We start from the raw sequence: 19,548 nt of genomic DNA, 5'->3' as shown, positions 1-19,548 counted from the left end.
AAGCTAGTGTAAGCTTTATGATTGAAAACAATTTCTTTGCTTGCAAAAGCTACCTTTCTATTTGGAGGGATTGCAGAATATCCTTTACCTGTACCATATCAGTAAACCTATTTTTATTTAAACAAACCCTTCCTTTTGGTTAAAAAATATACTTTTTCCTCACTCACAGTACTTTGTAATGATTTATCTGACTTCAGAAAATTGTGTCTGTTGGTTATATTTAGCTTGATGCAGCAGGTTCTCTACTACTTACATATTTGAGTAATACACTAAGCATTCCTTGGTATGAACTACGTGCCATGGCTTGATCTGAACTCCTGGTGCTGTCAGAGAGACTAGTTTCCTGTGCTGCCTGCATGCTGCCTGTGCCTGCACATGCAGGTTCTCCCTTGTGTGCAGAGCAGCAGTTTTCAGAGCTTAAGAATTAATAACCAAATTAATTAGGTTTTAATCTTGGAGAGCTAAATTTAGCTTCCATCAAATCTTGAAGACATTTTTAATAGTCTAAAAAAGTGCAGTAGACAATTTCAGATATAGGTTTTGGTGGCATCTCTACTACTGTTTCTCATGGAAACAATACAGGAAAAGAATAGCTTAAAGATTAAGGATATTACTTACAGTACAAAAAGTGTAACTACAGAGAATAATTAGAAACAACAGCAGCTGTACCCTGATCATCTTCCTTTATCATAAAACTCGATTTCAACAGAAAAATAAATTATGGAAAACAAAGACAACATAGTATCTCATTCATAAAATATGGCTAAGGCAAACATACTGTACAGAGAAGTGCAAATAGAGAAGAGGTGCTTTGAAAATCAACTTTTAAAACTAAGTGATGTAGAAGTCCATATGCCTCAGCTGTTTGTTTATTTTTAGATTGGACTTGGGAGCTTCTCCCATGGAAAACAAAGATTTAATCTTTGTGCTAATGTTTTCTCTTTAGGTCTTGTGCTTTAGTTTTTCTGGAGGTTTTTGCTGAAGAAAGGGTTTAAGTGCTATTGAGGCTCCTTATCCTCAGTTTCAGACTGTTATCATAAACAGTACTGTCACACAAATTTGTTCATTCAGGCCACACTGTCCTGTCCCTCAGCACCAAGCACTGTTTCTTGCATTTTAACCTCTTTTCTTAGCGTCCTTGGAATATCATTGCCACTGGGAGCTCATCTCCCTTTAAGAGGAATTAATCATTCCTAATCACTTGAGCAGTCTGAATTAAAAAAGGTTTTCAGAAATAATAAATACTGTAATTAATAAATACCACCCTCACTGAAGGCTGTGTTTATGCATGTAGCTATAGGTATAAAAAAAAAGGGTTTTTTTCTAAGTATTTGATCTCCTGAGCAAGGAGTTTTCTGAAAAGAGGTAAATTCTGGCTGTGTTTAGAATAAGGACAGGAGCATGTTTGTCTCTGTATGTCTTTTGTTGACTGATGGAGATCCTGAGCCAGGATACTCACATGAATATATGCCTGGTGCAGCTTGATACATGAAGCAGAGAAACAAATTTTAGCCCAGTTCTGTACACTTTCTCTCACTTCTGGGGCTGCAAATAATCATCTACTGTTGGCCATTCTGAGCATTGCTGGACCATAAACATGTTCCAGCCCAGCCACTTCTCCCATCCTATTCCAGTGTATGGCTTTAGAAGAGGTACGAAGGCTTGGAGGGAGCTGAAATTAACCTTTCATATTGTAGTTCATAAGGAGGTTATGAATGAAATATGGCATAGGAAGCGTCATGTTGATGAGTCAGGTGAATACCCTTATGGATTCAGGGCATTTAAAAATCTAGGTGATGTGCTCTTGTGGAAGCAAACCATAGTCCCATGCTGCTCAGGAAAGCAGGAAGACTAAAATGTAATACCTAGGCTAGAGCTGTGGCAAAGCGTGCCTTGATTTTTTCATCTGGCTGCTGACTCCCAGGGTATGTGAATAAATACCTCCCCCCAAATAATGCCTTTTGAGCAGAGTGTAATCAGCTACACTAATTTCAGGTTTCCAGTAATCAAGTCTCTACCTGGCTGCTCTTGCAATTGACTTTGCTATGATTAATGTGATACGTGCCCAAGTACGTAGCTCAGACAGATGAAGGAGGATAAATGAGCTCTGAAGAGAACAAGACTTAGCCTCCCTAAAAGGAAATATTCAGAAAGGCTAACAAGGGAGAAAACTTTAATCACCCTTGCTTGTTTAAACATTAATTGCATAGTACTGGAAAGCAGTTTTTTCCTCTTCTGATGTTTAAAGTCAAATAAATAACTTTATTTGTTAAAATACTGTAGGTTTCTAATTTCAGGCACCTTCAGAGAGGAAGCTTTCTTGTTAACAGAACTGCAGTTATGCCTGTATAGGAAGTTGAGTAAGCAAGGGAGTTTGCAAGTGTTAAGAATAGGTGGAATTTTTTTGTTAAATAATTTCCAATTAAACTTTATCCACTGACTTTGGTTTATAGCTTGACCATAATTTTCATAAGTTTGAATGGCAAATGTTCTTGTCTTCAGATTAACTTCAGATATGCAAGTTGCTTTATGTTTTGTGTCTGTGTCTGGGCCCTAGGTAGTTTAGAAGAAGATAAGAAATAAAGACTGACCTAAAAAAAAAACAACAAAAAAAACCCAAAATGCGTGAAGTCTAGGTTGTTGGCAATGGTATCTCTTTCTCTGGAGAAATGAAGTTGTTTCAATAATGAAATATAAAGATTGAAGTGCCCCAGACTCTCAATAATTAGAAGAGAGGGAATTCTGGTTGAAAGCCATTTGTAAAATAGCATAATGAATTAGGTGGCTGGGGTAAAGTAGGCTAATAATGAATGCATTATAGCAAGTGGAGTGACTCTGCAACCTACTTTCAGCCTTTGCTGTGTATGCAGTTTTCCTTTTCAACATCTCAACATTTATTTTTCTTTTGTTACAATAAGGCCACAAAGACTTCAGGTTTGAGACCAATGGAACAAAAAGATACTAAAGCAGTACAAGAATTAATCAACACTTACTTGAAACAGTTTAATCTTGCTCCTGTGATGGATGAAGAAGAGGTAGCCCATTGGTTCCTGCCTCGGGATCATATTATTGACACTTACGTAGTAGAGGTAAAACGTGCCCTAACTACTTCATGAATGTGTATGTGAATGCCACTTACAAAAGTTCATATCAGCATCAAGTTTTTGAAATGTGGACAGTATGAAAAAATTGGTGCTATAGCTAGAATTTGATATGATGGTTCCAAGCTTTGTTCTTTGTATTGCATTCTGTTAATGAGAAAATGTTTGGTTGTGATAAACTACAGTGCTCTTATAACAGAATATTTTAAAGAAGAATTTTGAAATCTCAAAATATCACTGTCTTGGAAATACTACAGCAAAGAACCTTACATAATTTAAAAACAACCCTTCCAATTGCATTCCTCCATTTTTTCCCATAGAGGTATGACATGATAATAAGCAGTGGTCTTCAAATCTCCTTTTCTAGAAAAAAGGAAAAATGATACAATGACTGAGATAAGAATTTGGTTTGAACTCGGTGTCATTCTCGGAGTTGTCTAAGTTTCTGCCATACTCCAGCTCAAAATTCTTTATTTTTAAAACCAATTTTAGGGTTACCTCCTGGGGGAATTATGTTTTTTGATGGTCTGCTTCTGTAAATATATTTTTTCCAGTAAAAGAGCGTGTGTGTGTATATACACACGTATTTGAATGAGTAATAGAGAAGTAAAGTTAACATCCCTTGGTGCTGTCATGAGTTGCTGTCAGCTAGTTCAATTATCTTGAAAATTATAATCTTTGTCCACTAACAAGATGGAGAGTGTCATCTGTTCCTACCGCTTACTCTTCCCTCCCCTCCCTACCCTACCACCCCCACCCTCCAACCTGTTGGTCACAACGTGCTTCTTGCAAAATAAGCAGTGCAGGAATAGATTAGCATTTGGGTTGGAAATCTCCAAGGCATGGCTGGAATAGCTGAGTTAAAGCTAGTGGAGAAAGATACACTCTTCCCTTTGAGTCCGTGCTAAATCAGTTGTAGATGTCGTATTTAGATAGTGTATTACTTTGTTTAAAGTGATAAGGTTATTTGAAAGTGATCAGCACTAACTTCCTTAAGCCTACCAACTCCTCACAGAAGCTGCAGGTTGTGAAGCTCACAACCTGAAGTTCCCACACTGCAACTTGAATTTCTGCAGGAGTCTCAGCTGAATGGAGATGAGGGGTCCTGCTCATTGGTTGTCATTGTCCAAGCTTGGTTTTCTCCCTGTTTTGTAGTAGGTCTAGTGCTCATTGGACTCTTCCATGGTCCAGTTTAATTTATTGTCCTGCCTTCTTTTGCCACCCCTTCCCCCCCCCCTCCTCTCCCCCCCCCCCCCCCCCCCCCCGGGTTGTTTTTTGGCTTTGTTGGTGAGTTGAAGCCTACAGAAGAGTCCACAAGCACCAGGATCATTATGAGTGTGCCATTGTCAGTGTGATTTTAACTGAACAGTGCAGTCTTCGCTTGCTTGTTTCACACTGTCTCTTGAACTAGTTTTTCGTTACACAAAATGTAGGTTTGTTAGTGCTTAAAATCTTTGTAAGACCTGTGTGACTTGGAGAAGTTGGTGTCAGATTTTTTCAGTCATCTTTGTAATGTGCAGAGCTAAAACCTTAAAATACTCTGTATAATTTCTGAATTAATATTTTCAGCATCCTTACTGAATTTAGTGAGTGATTTAATTTTTCTGTTATTTGTTGTTACTTTATCTCTACTACAGAATCTGTACCTGCTCTAAGACAATAGCTTTTTTGCACGTGATGGGTTCAACTCTTTTACTTTTTACTATAGAAGTGCTATCAATTTAAGGATCCATGTGAGGTCCTTCATTGAGCTCAAAACAGTGGGCACCAGTCATTCAAAAATAAAGCAAACAAGCAAGAGCAAGCATTTTTGTGTCTCCTTTGCCTTATCTTCTTGGATATATCAGGAGACGCAATCAGAATAGGAGGAGTGAAAATCTGGGTAGTTTTTTTGTGGTCAGCATGTCTGTCATAACCCATGTAATAATTATTCCCATTTCCTACTAATCTACACTCTTGAAGATGGTTAAACTTCATTAAGTGTGTGAAACGTTAAGAAAGTTTATGTAGGATACTTTAGATTTCTGTATAGGTACCTTTTTTGATGACTATTGGTCTAACTAGAATTTCGGTGTGATTTAGCACTGCTGTCTAGCAAATGGATTGTGCTTGTTGATTGAGAAGGGAAATCAAGCTGGTGAAGGGCCTGGAGCACAAGTCTTATGAGTAGCAGATGAGGGAACTGGGGTTGTTTAGTCTGGAGAAGAGGAGGCTGAGGGGAGACCTTATTGCTCTCTACAACTACCTGAAAGGAGATTGTAGTGAGGTGGGTGCTGGTCTCTTCTGTCAGGTGGCTGGAGGTAGGACGAGAGGACATGGCCTCAAGTTGTGCCAGGGGAGGTTTAGATTGGATATTAGGAAAAATTTCTTCCCTGAAAGGGTTGTCAGGCATTGGAACAGGCTGCCCAGGGAAGTGGTTGAGTCACCATCCCTGGAGGTATTCAAAAAGCAGGTAGACAAGGCACTTTAGAACATGGTTTAGTGGGAATGGTTGATGGTTGGACTGAATGATCTTAAAGGTCTTTTCCAACCTAAATGATTCTATGATAATAATCACTACAGCCGATTTAAATATGCTTTGTGTACCAGCATAATATATTTTTCCTTTTTCTTTCGAAAGTTGAGAAAATTATTCCTCAATGTGAACTTCATCAGATTTAAAAAATATTCCTTTTAAAATAAGTTAAATTGGGGAAAAAATGTCTATACTTTTTTCAGAAGTGTGCTTTGTTAGCTTTGTTTATAGCAGGCTAAGCTTGGGAAACAAATTGAAATGCTTTGGCAATCGGTTGTCAAAATGTTATTGGTGTAATAGACTAGAAGAATCTAAATGTTTGTTTCCTTTTCTGAAGTGACCTTTTCAGGCTTCAGTCTTGCTTTGATGTATAGATACATCCTTGGCAAGAATTCAATTTCTTAGCCAGGATTACCTGTTATACCGTAATACTTATGGTGTGCAAAACTGTGCTGCATTTATTACTTATGTTCTGTAGAACTGCAATGTAAGCCTAACCAATAACTAAGCGGTTATTTCTTATTAATTGACTTTTTTTTTTAGGGCTCAAGTGGTATTTTAACAGACTTCCTGAGTTTTTACACATTACCTTCAACAGTGATGCACCATCCTGTTCATAAAAGCCTCAAAGCTGCCTATTCCTTTTACAATATTCATACAGAGACCCCCCTCTTGGACTTAATGAACGATGCACTCATTATAGCTAAATTGGTAAGTTGGCGGAGGGGGGTGGTGGGGGGTGGGGGGCTGTTTTGCTTCTGCTTCTTTCATAAAAGTATTCTTAGGAGTGCTGGCAAGGTGAGAACTGACAGCAATTTATCCATGCCATTGATTCTGTTTTCTTCTACTGTCTGTAGCACAGAATGCAGTTGATGAGCATATACAATATATATATTAAAATATAAAACACTATGCTTGGTTTTCCTTTTTACTTTGAGTGATGCTAGGGAATGACAAGTGCATGAAGATCAAGTGTTTGCAATAGCTTGAACAGTGTAAACATCCAGGAGCACACTGATGACCATATTCACTAAGTACCAGAAGAATTGAAAGTATCGCTAAAATAGCCTCCCTTGGAGATGAGCTAATAAGTTCTATTAAATACCTTTTATTTGTTTGTTTAAACTATTTTTTACTTCTACAAAATGTAAAAGTTTATTTGTGCAAGCTTTATTATTTTATCTTGTTAATAATTGCTGCTTGTAAAGCTGTGTGGATGATGTCACGTTGTAGCTTTTAAGCACCCTTCATGCATGGCGTTACACTGATAGATGGTTTAGTTGAATGGAAGGGAAGAGACTATAAATGAAGTTTTTAAACATAAGAATTGTAAGAGTTTATCAGTGCTGTCTGATGAAAAACTAACACTCAGCCCTTAATCGTTAGGGTGTCATGGGAGTGCAGTGCAAACACCAATGGCAAAGTAGTCTGTGGTACGGAGCTGTGCAGGTGATGCACATTTTGGCACTCTGAATGAATTCTCAGACACCTGTTTAGCCCTGGCAATTCACAGCACTGCACAGGCTTCATCCAGTCCATGGTATCCGTTCTAGCAACCATTCCCAACATGCTGCAGAGCATGGGTGTGTTTTCTGCTCTTCATGCTTGAAGCTTGCCCCTCCTAGCTGAACTGTTGCTGTTGCACTGCTTGTGGTATTCCACCTACCAGATGAGAGCTCAATGCAAGCAGGTGCTACCTGTGCTCCAGTTGACCATGTTCAGAGCCATCTGCACTGCACTGCATGTGGCACAGGATTTCTGTGTTGATCCTGTATGAAGCCAGTGATGGTCTGTCAAGGGCTGTATCTGTTCAGACTTCAGGCTGCATGAAAAGCAGTCACATAGTTTTCAACTTGTCTGTCTCAGCCATGTTCGTGCAGCACTGCAGCTGAGCTGATATCTCTGATGTGAACTGCTTGCTGAGGCTTGTTGACCTATAAGCAGTATTCAGTTGAATAACTTATTTTTGTCAAGGAAAACTCCTGGATAGTCATGGGGAATATAGAACCTTGTTACTCAGGCTCCAGAATAATACCAAAGGAAGTTCAGCGAGGGACTTTGAAAGGTGTTAAGATACATGAAGATGTAGGAAGGTGGCTAGCATAATTTTCAGAAGTGGCTAAAAATGCTAGCACTACTTATTCTTAAAAGTCAAAGTGGAAAAAGGAATAAACATTGGTCTCCATTTGAAGTGTGGCATAAAGAGCCAAGTGGCTGGCCATTCACTAGGCCACAGATGGAATGGGCAAGGAAGCAGTTACAAGGTCTAACCACAAGGCTTTGCACCTTCTCCTCTCTACATTTCTCCCTGAAGGTGACGTGTGATTCTTTTCTTTTAAATGGACCATCATAAAGTAAGAATACCAGTATTTAGACACCCGTGGATTTCCAAAGTATGTGCTGGGTCTGTCTGCATCATTAGATGCCTAATTACATTTGCAGATCTGGCACTTGGACTTTAAGATGAGGAGAGGTGAGGCAAGGGAAGAGAAATGATAAATGCAGTCCTATTCACAGTTTTTTGTTTACAAAAGTACTGGGTCTGGCTGCGATGGAGTAAACTTCCTTCCTAGCAGCCCATGTGGTGCTGCACTTTGCACTTGTGACTAAACCAGGGCTGATAACGCACCAGTGTTTTGACTATTGCTGAACAGTGCTTGCACAGCCTCAGAGCTTTCTCTCTTTCACCCCCAGCAAGTAGGCTGAGGGTGGGCAAGAAGTTGGGAGGGGACACAGCTGGCACAGCTGACCCCAACTGACCAAAGGGATATATTCAACACTATATGATGTTGTGCTCCGCAATAAAGGCTGAAGGAAAGGAAGAGGAAGGGGGGATTCTGCTGGTTATGTCGTTTATCTTGCCAAACAACCATTATGCATGCTGAGATCTTGCTTTCCAGGAAGTGGCTTGACACGTGCCTAGTGATGGGAAGTAGTGAATGAATTCCTCTTTTTGCTTTGCTTGTGCTTGCAGCTTTTGCTTTCTGTATTAAACTGTCATTATTTCGATTCACAAGTCATCTTGCCTGCCTTCTGTTTTCTCCCCATCCTGTGGGAGAGGAGCGAGCGAAAGGCTGGGTGGGTGTTCAGCTTTTGGCTGGGGACAACCCACCACAGTCCTTTCTGTACTCTTCCTCCCAAAGAATGCATTTTGGAGGTACAAATTCAACTCAGCAAATTGCTTTCAGGTTTTGCATGTCAGTTTAATGTTGATTTTTATCCACATATTACACTACATAAAATTAGCTTAGAACTAAGTCTAGTAAAATCTTGGCAATTAAAGGACAAAATGCCTGACCTCCAAAGCAAAACCCAAAACTTGGAGTTATGCACTTAGTTTCCATGTATTCTGCATGGAGAGAGTGAGATTTTGCAGCAGGATAATCCTCCCAAAACTCTGCATATTTTATTGTCAAAGCTGACACTTAAGTTTCTAGATCTAGAACAGGAGAGAGCTTATAAACAGGGAAGCTCACTTCTGAGTCTGCCCTAATGGTCTGGCAGAGCTGTGGAGCAACCATCTTTGAACAGGAACTTTTTTTATACCTCTCAGATACTAACCTGAACCTAACCTGCTGGTGTTTAGATACTGAATTAAAACTACATCTGTAGACATTATTATTTATTTGAATTTTGAGTGCTTAATTGCAGAGCTTCATTAGTGTGTCTGTACCTACAGAGTCTCTATTCTCCCCTGCTTCCCTTCCTGCCTTCTGAGATTTCTGTTACTGTCTATTACTAACTCGGAATATTTCAAAATTTACTTTTTTAGATGCAAAGTGTCAAATCCTTGCCACCTTATTTGTCTTGTTTCTGTGTGTTTTTTACAGTATATTTAACTTAGCATAGCTTCATCTGCATACAGAATGATCTTTGTGTAAGGTAGCGGGAAACCTTACTAAACTCACTGTGTGTGCTTTGTGACTTTCTTTTAAATAGTCCTAAACCGATGGAGAGCTTAAAATGTTCTTTTTTTTTCTTCAACCACCTTTTTTCCTAATGTTGGGTGCTTATTTAAAAGAAAAAAAAAATACATCTAGTTTTTATATTGAGTAAAGAATGTTCCTTACTATCTTCTTGTGCTTAAGTAACTGAGCATTATTGTTTTGTAACTTATTTTTATCTCAGAGTATAGAAGGTCCTGCTGGTGCACTGCATTTGCGCTGTTAAGACTCCAAGATCTTAGGTCAGACTCCCTTGCAGTTCATTGCAGGCAAATGGACTCCCATATCCAGACCCCCCAAGCAAATTCAGCTATTCAGACATGATGATTGTCACTGCGATGGCTTAACTGACCTTGTTTTTATGTTGCTTGTTAGGAGTTCACAGTGAGTTGGGATTTGAGTGTGTTTATGTTGCCACACAAAACCCTGAGACTAATTCGGCTGTGTGGCTGTTCTGAGAGCAAAATGCCTCTTCGAGTGGTGAATTTGGGAGGTTGATGAAAAGAGGAGTTAGTAGAGGGTGTGTACGAGTAGAGGAGGGAGAGTAGCATGTCAAAGATTGGAGTTCTAAAGACAATGGCATTTCAGAAAAGGACCAAATCGCAAAAATACAATGTTTGTCATTAACAGAGTGAAAAAGGCTGAAAAACATCGTAAGCTGTATTTATGCAGCTTTAGCTGAAATAGGCTATGTGTGTCAAAACACTGTATGTGACTGTAAAAAATGCATATCTATAAGGATAATGCTTTAGGGACCCTTCAGACCTTTAACCCTGAAAGTGTTTTTTAAAATTCCTACCCTTTTGGAGATAATCTTCAAGCAAAGTTGTGCCTTATACTTCCCTTTTTATTGGGAGAATTTCTTTGCGTGTGTACCTAATTAAAAGGCAAGATTTATTCCCTTGTCTTTTTTTCCACTTAATTAGCCTAGTCTCTTGGATGTTGTATGCTGCTGTGTAAAGTATTGTTTGTGCATCATTTGAAACTTTAAAAAATAAAATTTTAAAAATGTTTTGCTGTTGCCAGAAAGGATTTGATGTGTTCAATGCACTAGACTTAATGGAAAACAAAACATTCCTGGAAAAACTCAAGTTTGGGATTGGAGATGGAAATTTGCAGTATTATTTGTACAACTGGAGGTGTCCTGGCATGGAATCTGAAAAGGTAAGGGAGAAAAAAAGAGCTTCTGAATTCTGTTAGGTAGAATGGTACATTAATCTACACTGGGCAAAATGGGCAGAAGTCTTAAAATAACTTTTTTAATTGGTCATGTTTAAGATCCGTAATTGAGGTGCAGAAGACTAGTGATGTTTAGATTTACTGCCGTACTTGAACTAAAATACTGTATTTTTCTTCTTCCTTTTAGGTTGGTCTTGTATTACAATGAGGACACTTATGTTTCTAGAACTCTGAGGTCATCGTTTGAGTTAATTTGATCTCCATAACTCTTGGAACGGTATTGTTCAAGAGGAGTAAAAGCACAACGTCAGTGATACTGAAATAGTCCATTAAACCTGAACAATGAAGACATCCATATGTGACCAAATTTATGCATTTTCAGATAGATCAGAAGGTCCATGAAACTCTTTTATTGTCCATGAAAAGAATAAAAGCACATTCATTTAAGTTTCAAAGCTTAGCTTGCACCTTGATGAGAAGAAGGTATTTTTTTTCCACTCTGTAGAAAAGACTGTTTTGTACAAACTGAACTTCAGTGGTGGATTAGGGTACAAAAATATTTGCTATTATGTGGATGAACTGCTGCATTTCTATTTATTAAGTGGTGGTGTATGTTTGTCAGTGTAACAGAATGAAGGATACAAACATGAGTATCTTTGCTTATTTACTTCACATGGATATCATCATTTGGGGGAAAATCATGAAGTATGATACGTTTGTAGCTCTATGAAAGTCCTGGATGTTTTTGTAACTGGAGCAGTATGACAATGTACTGGTTTAACTAGTGCATTTGTTTCTCCATAAGCAACGCTGCCAAATCAATAAAAATACAGATTTGTACTTTGATCTTCAATAGATCAGTGGATTGATTTAACAGTATCGCACTGTTCAGTGCAGGTGTTACCTATGTTGCCGGAATGATAATACATTACTGTACTTAATTTACAGTTGTGGCACAAAACCTTAGTTTTGACTCAGTAGAATAACATCAGCCTGCGTGTAAAACTAAGAATTTTAGTAGTGCTATCAGGATATTTATAGTTTGAATGTTTTCAACGCTTCTGCGAAATTGCACATATTCCTTTGTCTACTTTGATTTCCTATGAAGTCTGTAATTCTAATGAAAAGTATCTTGTGTAAATACGTATTCATAAATTGTTCCTGGTAGTGTTTTTATCCTGACTTTGGAACAAGAAGTTTTGCTATGTATGTGGCTGGTAAGCAGAAGAGAAATGCTCTACCCTCAGTCCTTGGAAGTCTCTGTACTGCGCTTCCTGAAACGTAGGAGGGCTGATCTTTGTTGTTGGGGGGAGCTGTTTTAATACCCTCTTGAATGCTCGGCAACCAGAGCGGCTTCTGAAGCACTTTATATGCATTCCAGTGTAGCATCATAGCTAGATATAACAGCAGTTCTTTCAGCTCATGGATGCTGCAGTAACGTGAGCACTGAGAAAATCTGCAGTAAGAAACTGTTCTAGCTGAAAGTGCCAAATTGTAGTAGTGAAGCCTCTGTGCTATGAGCATCTTTTGAATGTGACTTGAATATCTCATGAAATGCAAATGTCTAAACTTTCCTTTTAAACATGCCTGTAATTCTGACAGCAGATTTTGCTGGAAGTTGAATTCTGTACCTGAAAACATCAATTTAGATGAAGATAAATTTGTCTGTTCTTCATAACTTCTAGCCCTACCCACCTCCTTATAGCAGTGGAGTTTTTTCTTTCTTTCCGCTCCTTTTCCAGTGTGTGAAGGGTTTGTGGTTTGGTTTCTTTTTCTTGTTGAATTGTGGTGAGAGGATTCTGCCCTAGGGACAGTGATAAATACTTTCCCTTATTGCGTTATAGCTCTGTGATTAAAGCATTCAACCTCCTTCAAACAAAGGAAGGGATTGAACGTGGTTTGTCTGACCCCTGGGTGTGCACCAGCTTGGGACCTCATGAATTTAAAAGGGCTTCAAAGGAGATCTTTCAGACATCTAATGGTGCAGTTGAGCTTTACAACTTTGGCCACTCTGATACCTGTCTGCTAGTAGCAGCCATAACAGATGGTGTAGAGGGAGCTTGGACTCCCTGTGTGAGGCCTGAGCAGAATTAAGTGCCTGAAAATGTAATCGATGGTAGTAATATCTGAGGTAACAAGAAGGATTTAATCTCAACTCCATCGAAGACTTAAGTTCCTAATTCCCAAAAGGCAGGAAGGTGCTTTCCTGGCTGGGCATTTGCAGTGGAGCCTGCTGGGATGAGGAGGTGGTTCACCAAGGGGCTTGGTGCGTTCTGCTTCGGCTCTAAAGGCAGAGCCTTGGCAATCCTCACTGAGTTTCTGCCTAATGTGAAGTGGGACAGCAGGGCATAGCTCTGTCCTCGTGGCTAAGCTACTTCCTTGCTAAGAAATGATCACGGCCTAGCTCTCCCTAATAATCCGGATGGGTGGTCTTGAATGCCAGGTGAAAGATATGCACATGTTCTCTGCCCTCTCTCCCCACAAAAAAATGCAAGTGGAAGAAAGGGTAGGCAGACATTTTCTTTTCTCCTCTCCTCTCTTCTCTGAAATTGGAAGGCAAATCCTCCCCAGTACTATTGTTTGGAAAAGCATTGAGACCACGATGGGTCCAGGTAGAAGACAAGACTTGAACCTAGATTTCCTGCAGCCTGGCTTTCTGCCCTAATCTTGGGGTAATTGCACATGAAGGAGTGTGGCCACTCTTTTCCTGTCTTCTGGGAAAACAATGCCATTTGCGTCTAAATCTGAGTGGTAAACTCTCTCTCATTTTCTGGCTCATGCTGCATGTGAACTGAGGGGAGGTCGGGCAGAGACCTGCTCCTGTAGAAGCTGTGCAGGACTATAGCTGAGAGAGAAAACTTAGCTGGCCAGAGAGCATGAGGGAAGCAGGCATCTGAGCCTGAGTGTTGGGGCAGTTCCTGGAGAATTCTGTTCATGAACCTATGTGTTACCCAACAGCTGTGTAATCCAGCATGGTCTTTTCTGTCCCTGTTGAACGCTCAAACCTTTTGGCTAGCCCTGCTCTTCAGCCCAAGGGCTTTGCTGAAGTATCACAGTATCAAGAGGATGTGAATCTTGAAGGTGTGTCCCAGCCTGCACCCACGCAGTGAGACAGTTACTTGGGAGGTGGAAATTGTAGGAACTCACTCTCGCTTCCTAAGCAGGTACTTAATGAAAGGTTATTATCTGTGTGGGTGCCACTGTCAGCAGCTCAATAGGAGAGGGTCTTCTGTTGTTTCCAAAGTTGAACCTGTCTGTGCATTAGCCTTGCTCCTCAAAACCTAAGAGATGGTTTCACAAAGATTGGCAAGCCACCTTTCACAGCAGTCTTTTGAAACATCTAGAATTTCTTTCCCACAGTAACTTTCTATCACCTGCAAAGGTGACACAAATCCCTGAAGAGAGTTCTAGACCTGGGCAGGCAGCAAAGTGGTGCGCTTATGTTCTTTACCAAAGCTAATCCTCATGCCCTGTTTAAAGGCTCAGATTTAAATGTTAGTTAGCCAGCATGAGCATTAAATACCCAAGTGCTAGCATGCCTTCAAAGTTTTATCCATCCAAAAACCCAGAACAAAAGACATGTATGAAAGACTACAAAGCAAGGCAAAACGCTCCTCACCTTTTCTTGCCACCCTCAGCCAGGGAGGGCAAAAATTTTGGTATTAAATGTCTTAAGTCTTGTTTAAACTTCAGGGAGCATCATGACTAAGGAATCATTGCTACTGCCTCTCTGTAGTTGCTATCATGAACTGAAGGCACGTCTAAATAAATCCAAAATACAGATTAGCAGCTCTGAAAACTACGAGGAGTAAATCCCATCATCTTTAAGGAACAACAAAGTAATTCAATTAAGGTACTTTATGCTTTCTTCTACAGTACCATACTGACTTTTGCTTAAAATACAGAGTGCCAAGTAAACTCCTAGGCTGTCGATTTTGGTTGTCTGAATTGCAGCGCTATTCTCTTTCCTTGCTACAACACAACTGTCTCGTTAGGAAACTGTTCATAGTCCCCAGTAAAACTAAAGGAAACGCAAAAGTTATGTGGTATGTTTTCAATCTTGCAGCAGTTATAGCTGTTATCTACTTTATATACAACAGTATATGGCTTATCTCAATTTCCTGGGAAATAATTTTAGACTCCATTTAGAAATCAAATTGAGTTTAGGTTAGTTTACATTTTCTCACAGGATCTGTGTTCATAGTTTGCATACAGAAGTATTTTTTTCAAAATGCAGCAGTGGTAATTTGGTTGTGTTCTGTATTTGAAAATAAAGCTTTTCCTTCAGCATATTGGACACCAGGTACTAGATGGAATCCAAGTCTGCACACATTCTTGACCAAAACAAGTTTATTGTTCAGCAAAGCAAACTATGAAAGTTCAAAAGGGAAGTCTGCCTGTGCTTTTACAGCTGTTTACTTGAAACAAGCATTGAACCAGCTTTAAAAGTTATACTGATATGGACCTTTGTTTAAATAAACTTTCACTTTTGGTATTGATTTGTTTGAATAATACTTGACCCAAAGCTGTTTTGCTTGAAGCACATTCATCTGTGTAAATGTGTTTAATGCCTTCCATTAATTCCAAAGATGTACTTATTATGTCTTAAATTACTTCAGCATACTCATTACCAATTTTAACTCTGTAAAATGAAGACTCTGCAAATGAAATATTTGCCCCCAAAGACTCGCACCCAAGTTTGAGCAATATTCTTTATTAAAGCAGAAAGTACCTCAACTGAATGCAGCATAAAGTTCACCTTATATTCAAGTGCTTTACACTGTAAAGCCTAACAAATAGCTCAGTTAGAGCTGTACTCCATACTACATTAAAAAAATCAGTTTATTATGAAGAACTAAACTAAAATCAGTTATGCTGAAAAAGTTTTTTTCTTTTTGCGGGGTGGTTTCTTTATCTTATTTGGATTTGGAACAAGTTTTTTGATTTTCAAAGGCTGCAAAATTACATTTGAAAGATCGAGCTGATTGCTTTCTGTACGCTTCCGTTTCTGGCTTGTGAGCTCATCCCCCAGCGCCTCTGCAAGCTGCTCGGGTTTCTGATTTTCTGAAGAATCTGTATGTGCATAAGCCACCAATTCTTCAGTTTTGTACTGAAACCACGGCACTTCCAAAGCTGGTATCTTTGGAATTATTGCTTCTATTGCGTCAGTAAATTTATCAGACTGCTTTTTAAAGCCTAGTGCTAAAATGGATGTTAAGCCAAGAAGTGGTGCAACTGTTTCACTGAGACGGGGAACCTGGCCTGCTGGTGTGGCTCGACTTGCACTCAGCTGAATCAGGTGTGATGTGATCATGGCAGGTTTTGCAGACTTGCACACCAGCAAGAGACATAGTTCATTTTTTTCCAATGCTTTTGTAACTTCGTTAACTCCAATAGCAAGCTGTCTTCTGACACTTATGTCAGTCCATCCTGTTTTTTGTAGATGGCCTTCTGTTTCCTCCTCTTTAGGGAGTTCATTGGTGCTAGCATCACACTTTCTTTCCATTTGTTTTTTTGTAAGGGAACGTTTTTTCTTTCTTGGAGTCTCAATCTTTTTAAGTCCAATATGTTTAATCCTTTCTTCTAAAGTCTGCAGTATAAAATGCATATCTTCTCCATCTATGGTTTTCCACTGAAAAACAAAGGGGTTATCTAGACATGTTTTTACAGAGATCTTCTTTGCTTTACGAAGTGTTGCCGTCCCTTGCTGAATTACAGACATGCTGAGGTTCTTTTGTGTTTTGCCACCCTAGCTGTGAAGGGAAGAAAGAGGTAAACACTAGTTCAAATACTGTACTGTTTGCTGTGGACATCATTACCAGAAGTTTCTCTTGGGAATGCAGAAGAGAAACATCACATATCAAATTGATGCTGGCAACTATCACCCTCCTCACATTAGCAGCTCAGTGCTAATCCTTAACAAATCCTCCACAAGGCACATGCTGTGCTGCTTTTTTTTTTTTTTTAAATCAATAAAAAAACCCAGCAGACTGGACAGCAAGGCAGCACCAGTGACAAGAGACCCTTCTGAAGCTGAATGAAAGCAGGTGGAGGTATTACAGATTTTTTAAAAACCAAAAACCCTCCAGAACCACAAGTTGAAGGACCACTCAGTTTTCACTGTTGCGCAGCTGCATTGTAGCAGTATTATAACATGAAAGAAAAAAAAAAAGCAGAATCACAACATGAAACAAGCTCCAAGTTCCTGAATTTATTAAGGATTTTTAAAACTTTAATTTGCCTTTTCATTCTTTAATCTGTGTCTTGTGTTTGTCTGCATTTAGAAGGTATGATAGAAATCTGCAGGCTCTATTATTATGCTTTCAGTGAAGGAAGGCAATCCTCTACAGGCCCCCATAAAGTTCAGAAGGGTCTTTTACTCTTGTGTCACCTAGACCACACCTTTAGGGATGAGAAAAATTACACGGGAGCAGAGAAAGTGTAATTGTTCTACCTCTGATTGATCTAGTCCAGAGTAACAGTGAAGACATGAAGGCAGGCCTGATTACAGGCCCTGGTAACTCAGTAAGTCCCCATACTCCTCTTTGGGTTACTACTCACCATCTCCTTGCTAAACTAGTAGTATCTTCATTGTTGCACAGCCAAGCTTACAGAGTAAGAGCAGCTCAGGTTTCAAATCAGGACAAATAGGACATGACTCTCTCCTAGGTTTCCTAGTTACCAAAGTAGGCATAGGGATAGCATCTACATACATCTCTTGAATGGCAGCCTTCAGATATTCACAAAATACCATTCTGCTAGTCATATCAGTTCTCTGTGTACTGGTAGTAAGCTACCTTGATATAAAAAACCCCCAAAAAAACCAAAAAACTGAACCCCATCTTCACTGAAATTCCCCCAGCAGTGTGTACTGCCATAAGGCAACATCCAGCTGGAGGGATTTTCCTTCAGTTAAACCTTCATCTGGAAGCCAGCAGGGGAAATGCATTCAACAGAGTTGTATCAATGCAATGTGAACTGTGAAGCTGTTATCCACAATGACAGTCAAAAACACATAAGTAGTTTTCAGAGGACAGTAAAACTGAGTATTTCAAAATACAACAAAGCACTGTGTCCCTCTCTTGGTACTCTCAGAAGAGCATATGAAATGCCCTGCAGGGCGACCCAGGCAACGGGTGACCCAGCCCCGTTGTCTGCCTCCAACACTGGGAACTGGAGAAACCGTCTGGGGAGGGCAGGGCTGCAATTCCCCTCTGCTCCCAAGCACCCACAATGGTTGCCCCAGGAATGCAAGATGGAAGATCTGCTGACTTGTTTTATTAGACCTTTATGGAGATATTGTCCATGCAGTTATCTGATCCCTTTTGCTTACCATCACAGTGACAACAACCGACAAGTGGAAACACCTAAAGAATGGAAATGACCACTAGAAATCTTATGTGTGACCGAGTGAAAAATCGAAGCTTATGATAGGTTTAAAACAAAACAACAACAAAAAAAAAAACCCCAAAAAAAGAGTTCTGGGTTATCGTTTTTAAAAGCTTGCAATTAGGGATGCTCTGATGACCTTTTACGGGGGGTATCCAGCACAGTCAAGCAACAGACTTATGTATGAGAAAGCAGCACAACGTGAGAGATTTCACAGCTGAAAATTACATTTTTCTTTTCAAAACAGGCCCTACTGAGGAAAACATGCACGCAGGAATAGGAAACAAAGCCACGAGGCAAAAAAAGCCAGAAACACGAGGCTCCCCCACCTGGCACCAGAGTCACGACCCCCTCGCTTCCTGCGGAAGGGAGGGACGGGGAAACCGCGCCCGCGTTCACCTCCGCCAGCAACCCCTCTCCGGAGGCTCTCTCTCCAAAACGCTCCGTGAACGCCTCCGGCCAGCTCCTGGCAACAAGAAGGGTACGCGGGTCACAACGCGGCCCCGGCAGAGCGCGCTGCCAACGCACCGCCGGGCCCCTCGGCGAGAGGCTGCCGCCCGCCTCCCCGGGCCCCGCGCCGCCTCACCGCCTGGCCCGCGGGAGCCACCACCCCGCGGGCCGTGCCCAGGCTGCCACTGCCGCCGCCGCCGCCGCGGGGGCGCCCCGGCTTCCCCGGCCCGACAGCAGTGCCCGGGCCGCAACCGCCCCGCTCCCGCCGGCGGCGGCGAGCCAGCCCCACCTCCGCCGCGGCCTCCGCCGGCCGCCCGGGGCCCACGCCGTCGGTCGCAGCACGCCGGCGCTCGGCGCGACCCCGCTCCGCCCCTCAGCTCGGCCCGCCTCTCCCCGCCGCCGCCGCCCGCCTCCGGCCGCCCTCAGCCACCGCCGCCGCCCCCCTCCGGCCGCCCTCAGCCGCCGCCCGGCGGGGCGCGGCGAGTCCTCCCGGCCTGGGGGCCGCGTCCGGGGCGGGCTGAGGCGCGGGGGCGGGAGGGCCGGGCTCGGAGCGGAGCCCCCGGGGCCCGGCTGGGGTGGCTGGGCGGGCCGGGAGGAGCGCTGAGGGGCGGAGCGGGGCGGGCCAGGCTCGCCGGCGGGCCGCCGGCTGCTGCGGTCAGTCCCGTGTGGAGAAACGGCGCGTTGCGGCCTGACTAAAGCAGGCGTTGAAATGCTGATGCTAGAAGCCTGCACTTGGCGGGTCTCGCCGCAGGTTTAGCGCTGGCGCTTCCTTATGCTGAGTGCTACCGTATATTGCCTTATAGGTGACAGCAGGTCTGCTCTGTCGCACGTCATGGAATGAAATCACGGCCAAGTCAGCAGGGGCTTCACAGGGACCGTGCGGCGACAGGGGCGGCTCCCGCAGCCCTTTGCTGTGCGACACAGCGCGCGTACATCGCGTTCTGTGGGTGACGGTGGCAGGTAAGAACTG

At 41.6% G+C, this 19,548-nt stretch overlaps 2 protein-coding genes across 3 annotated transcripts in view; one reads left to right on the top strand and one right to left on the bottom strand.

Moving 5' to 3' along the window:
- Positions 1–15,238, top strand: part of NMT2 (N-myristoyltransferase 2) — a 38,808-nt gene extending 23,570 nt beyond the window's left edge. Inside the window, exons 9-12 of the mRNA XM_049798493.1 lie at positions 2,919–3,089; positions 6,160–6,327; positions 10,587–10,724; positions 10,927–15,238. Of these exons, the coding sequence (XP_049654450.1) occupies positions 2,919–3,089; positions 6,160–6,327; positions 10,587–10,724; positions 10,927–10,947 (498 nt within the window). The 3' untranslated portion in view covers positions 10,948–15,238. The remainder of the gene's footprint in view (positions 1–2,918; positions 3,090–6,159; positions 6,328–10,586; positions 10,725–10,926) is intronic.
- A 195-nt stretch (positions 15,239–15,433) lies between these two features.
- On the bottom strand, positions 15,434–18,938 carry RPP38 (ribonuclease P/MRP subunit p38). 2 transcript variants are annotated; one of them, XM_049798498.1, is made up of 3 exons: positions 18,868–18,938; positions 18,458–18,594; positions 15,434–16,492 (listed from the first exon to the last, which is right to left on the bottom strand). In XM_049798498.1, the coding sequence occupies exon 3, from the start codon at positions 16,459–16,461 to the stop codon at positions 15,610–15,612; it is 852 nt and encodes a 283-aa protein (XP_049654455.1). In that variant the 5' UTR covers positions 16,462–16,492; positions 18,458–18,594; positions 18,868–18,938; the 3' UTR covers positions 15,434–15,609. The 2 variants fall into 2 exon arrangements, with proteins under 2 accessions (XP_049654455.1, XP_049654456.1); XM_049798499.1 differs by lacking the exon at positions 18,458–18,594 and having other exon boundaries at positions 18,868–18,887.
- Between the last annotated feature and the right edge of the window lie 610 nt (positions 18,939–19,548).

This window comes from Accipiter gentilis, chromosome 4 (genome assembly GCF_929443795.1).
Source record: "Accipiter gentilis chromosome 4, bAccGen1.1, whole genome shotgun sequence".
In the NCBI taxonomy this organism is placed as follows: domain Eukaryota; kingdom Metazoa; phylum Chordata; class Aves; order Accipitriformes; family Accipitridae; genus Astur; species Astur gentilis.
Note: the sequence above shows the minus strand (reverse complement) of the source record. Positions and strands in the feature narration are given on the sequence as shown.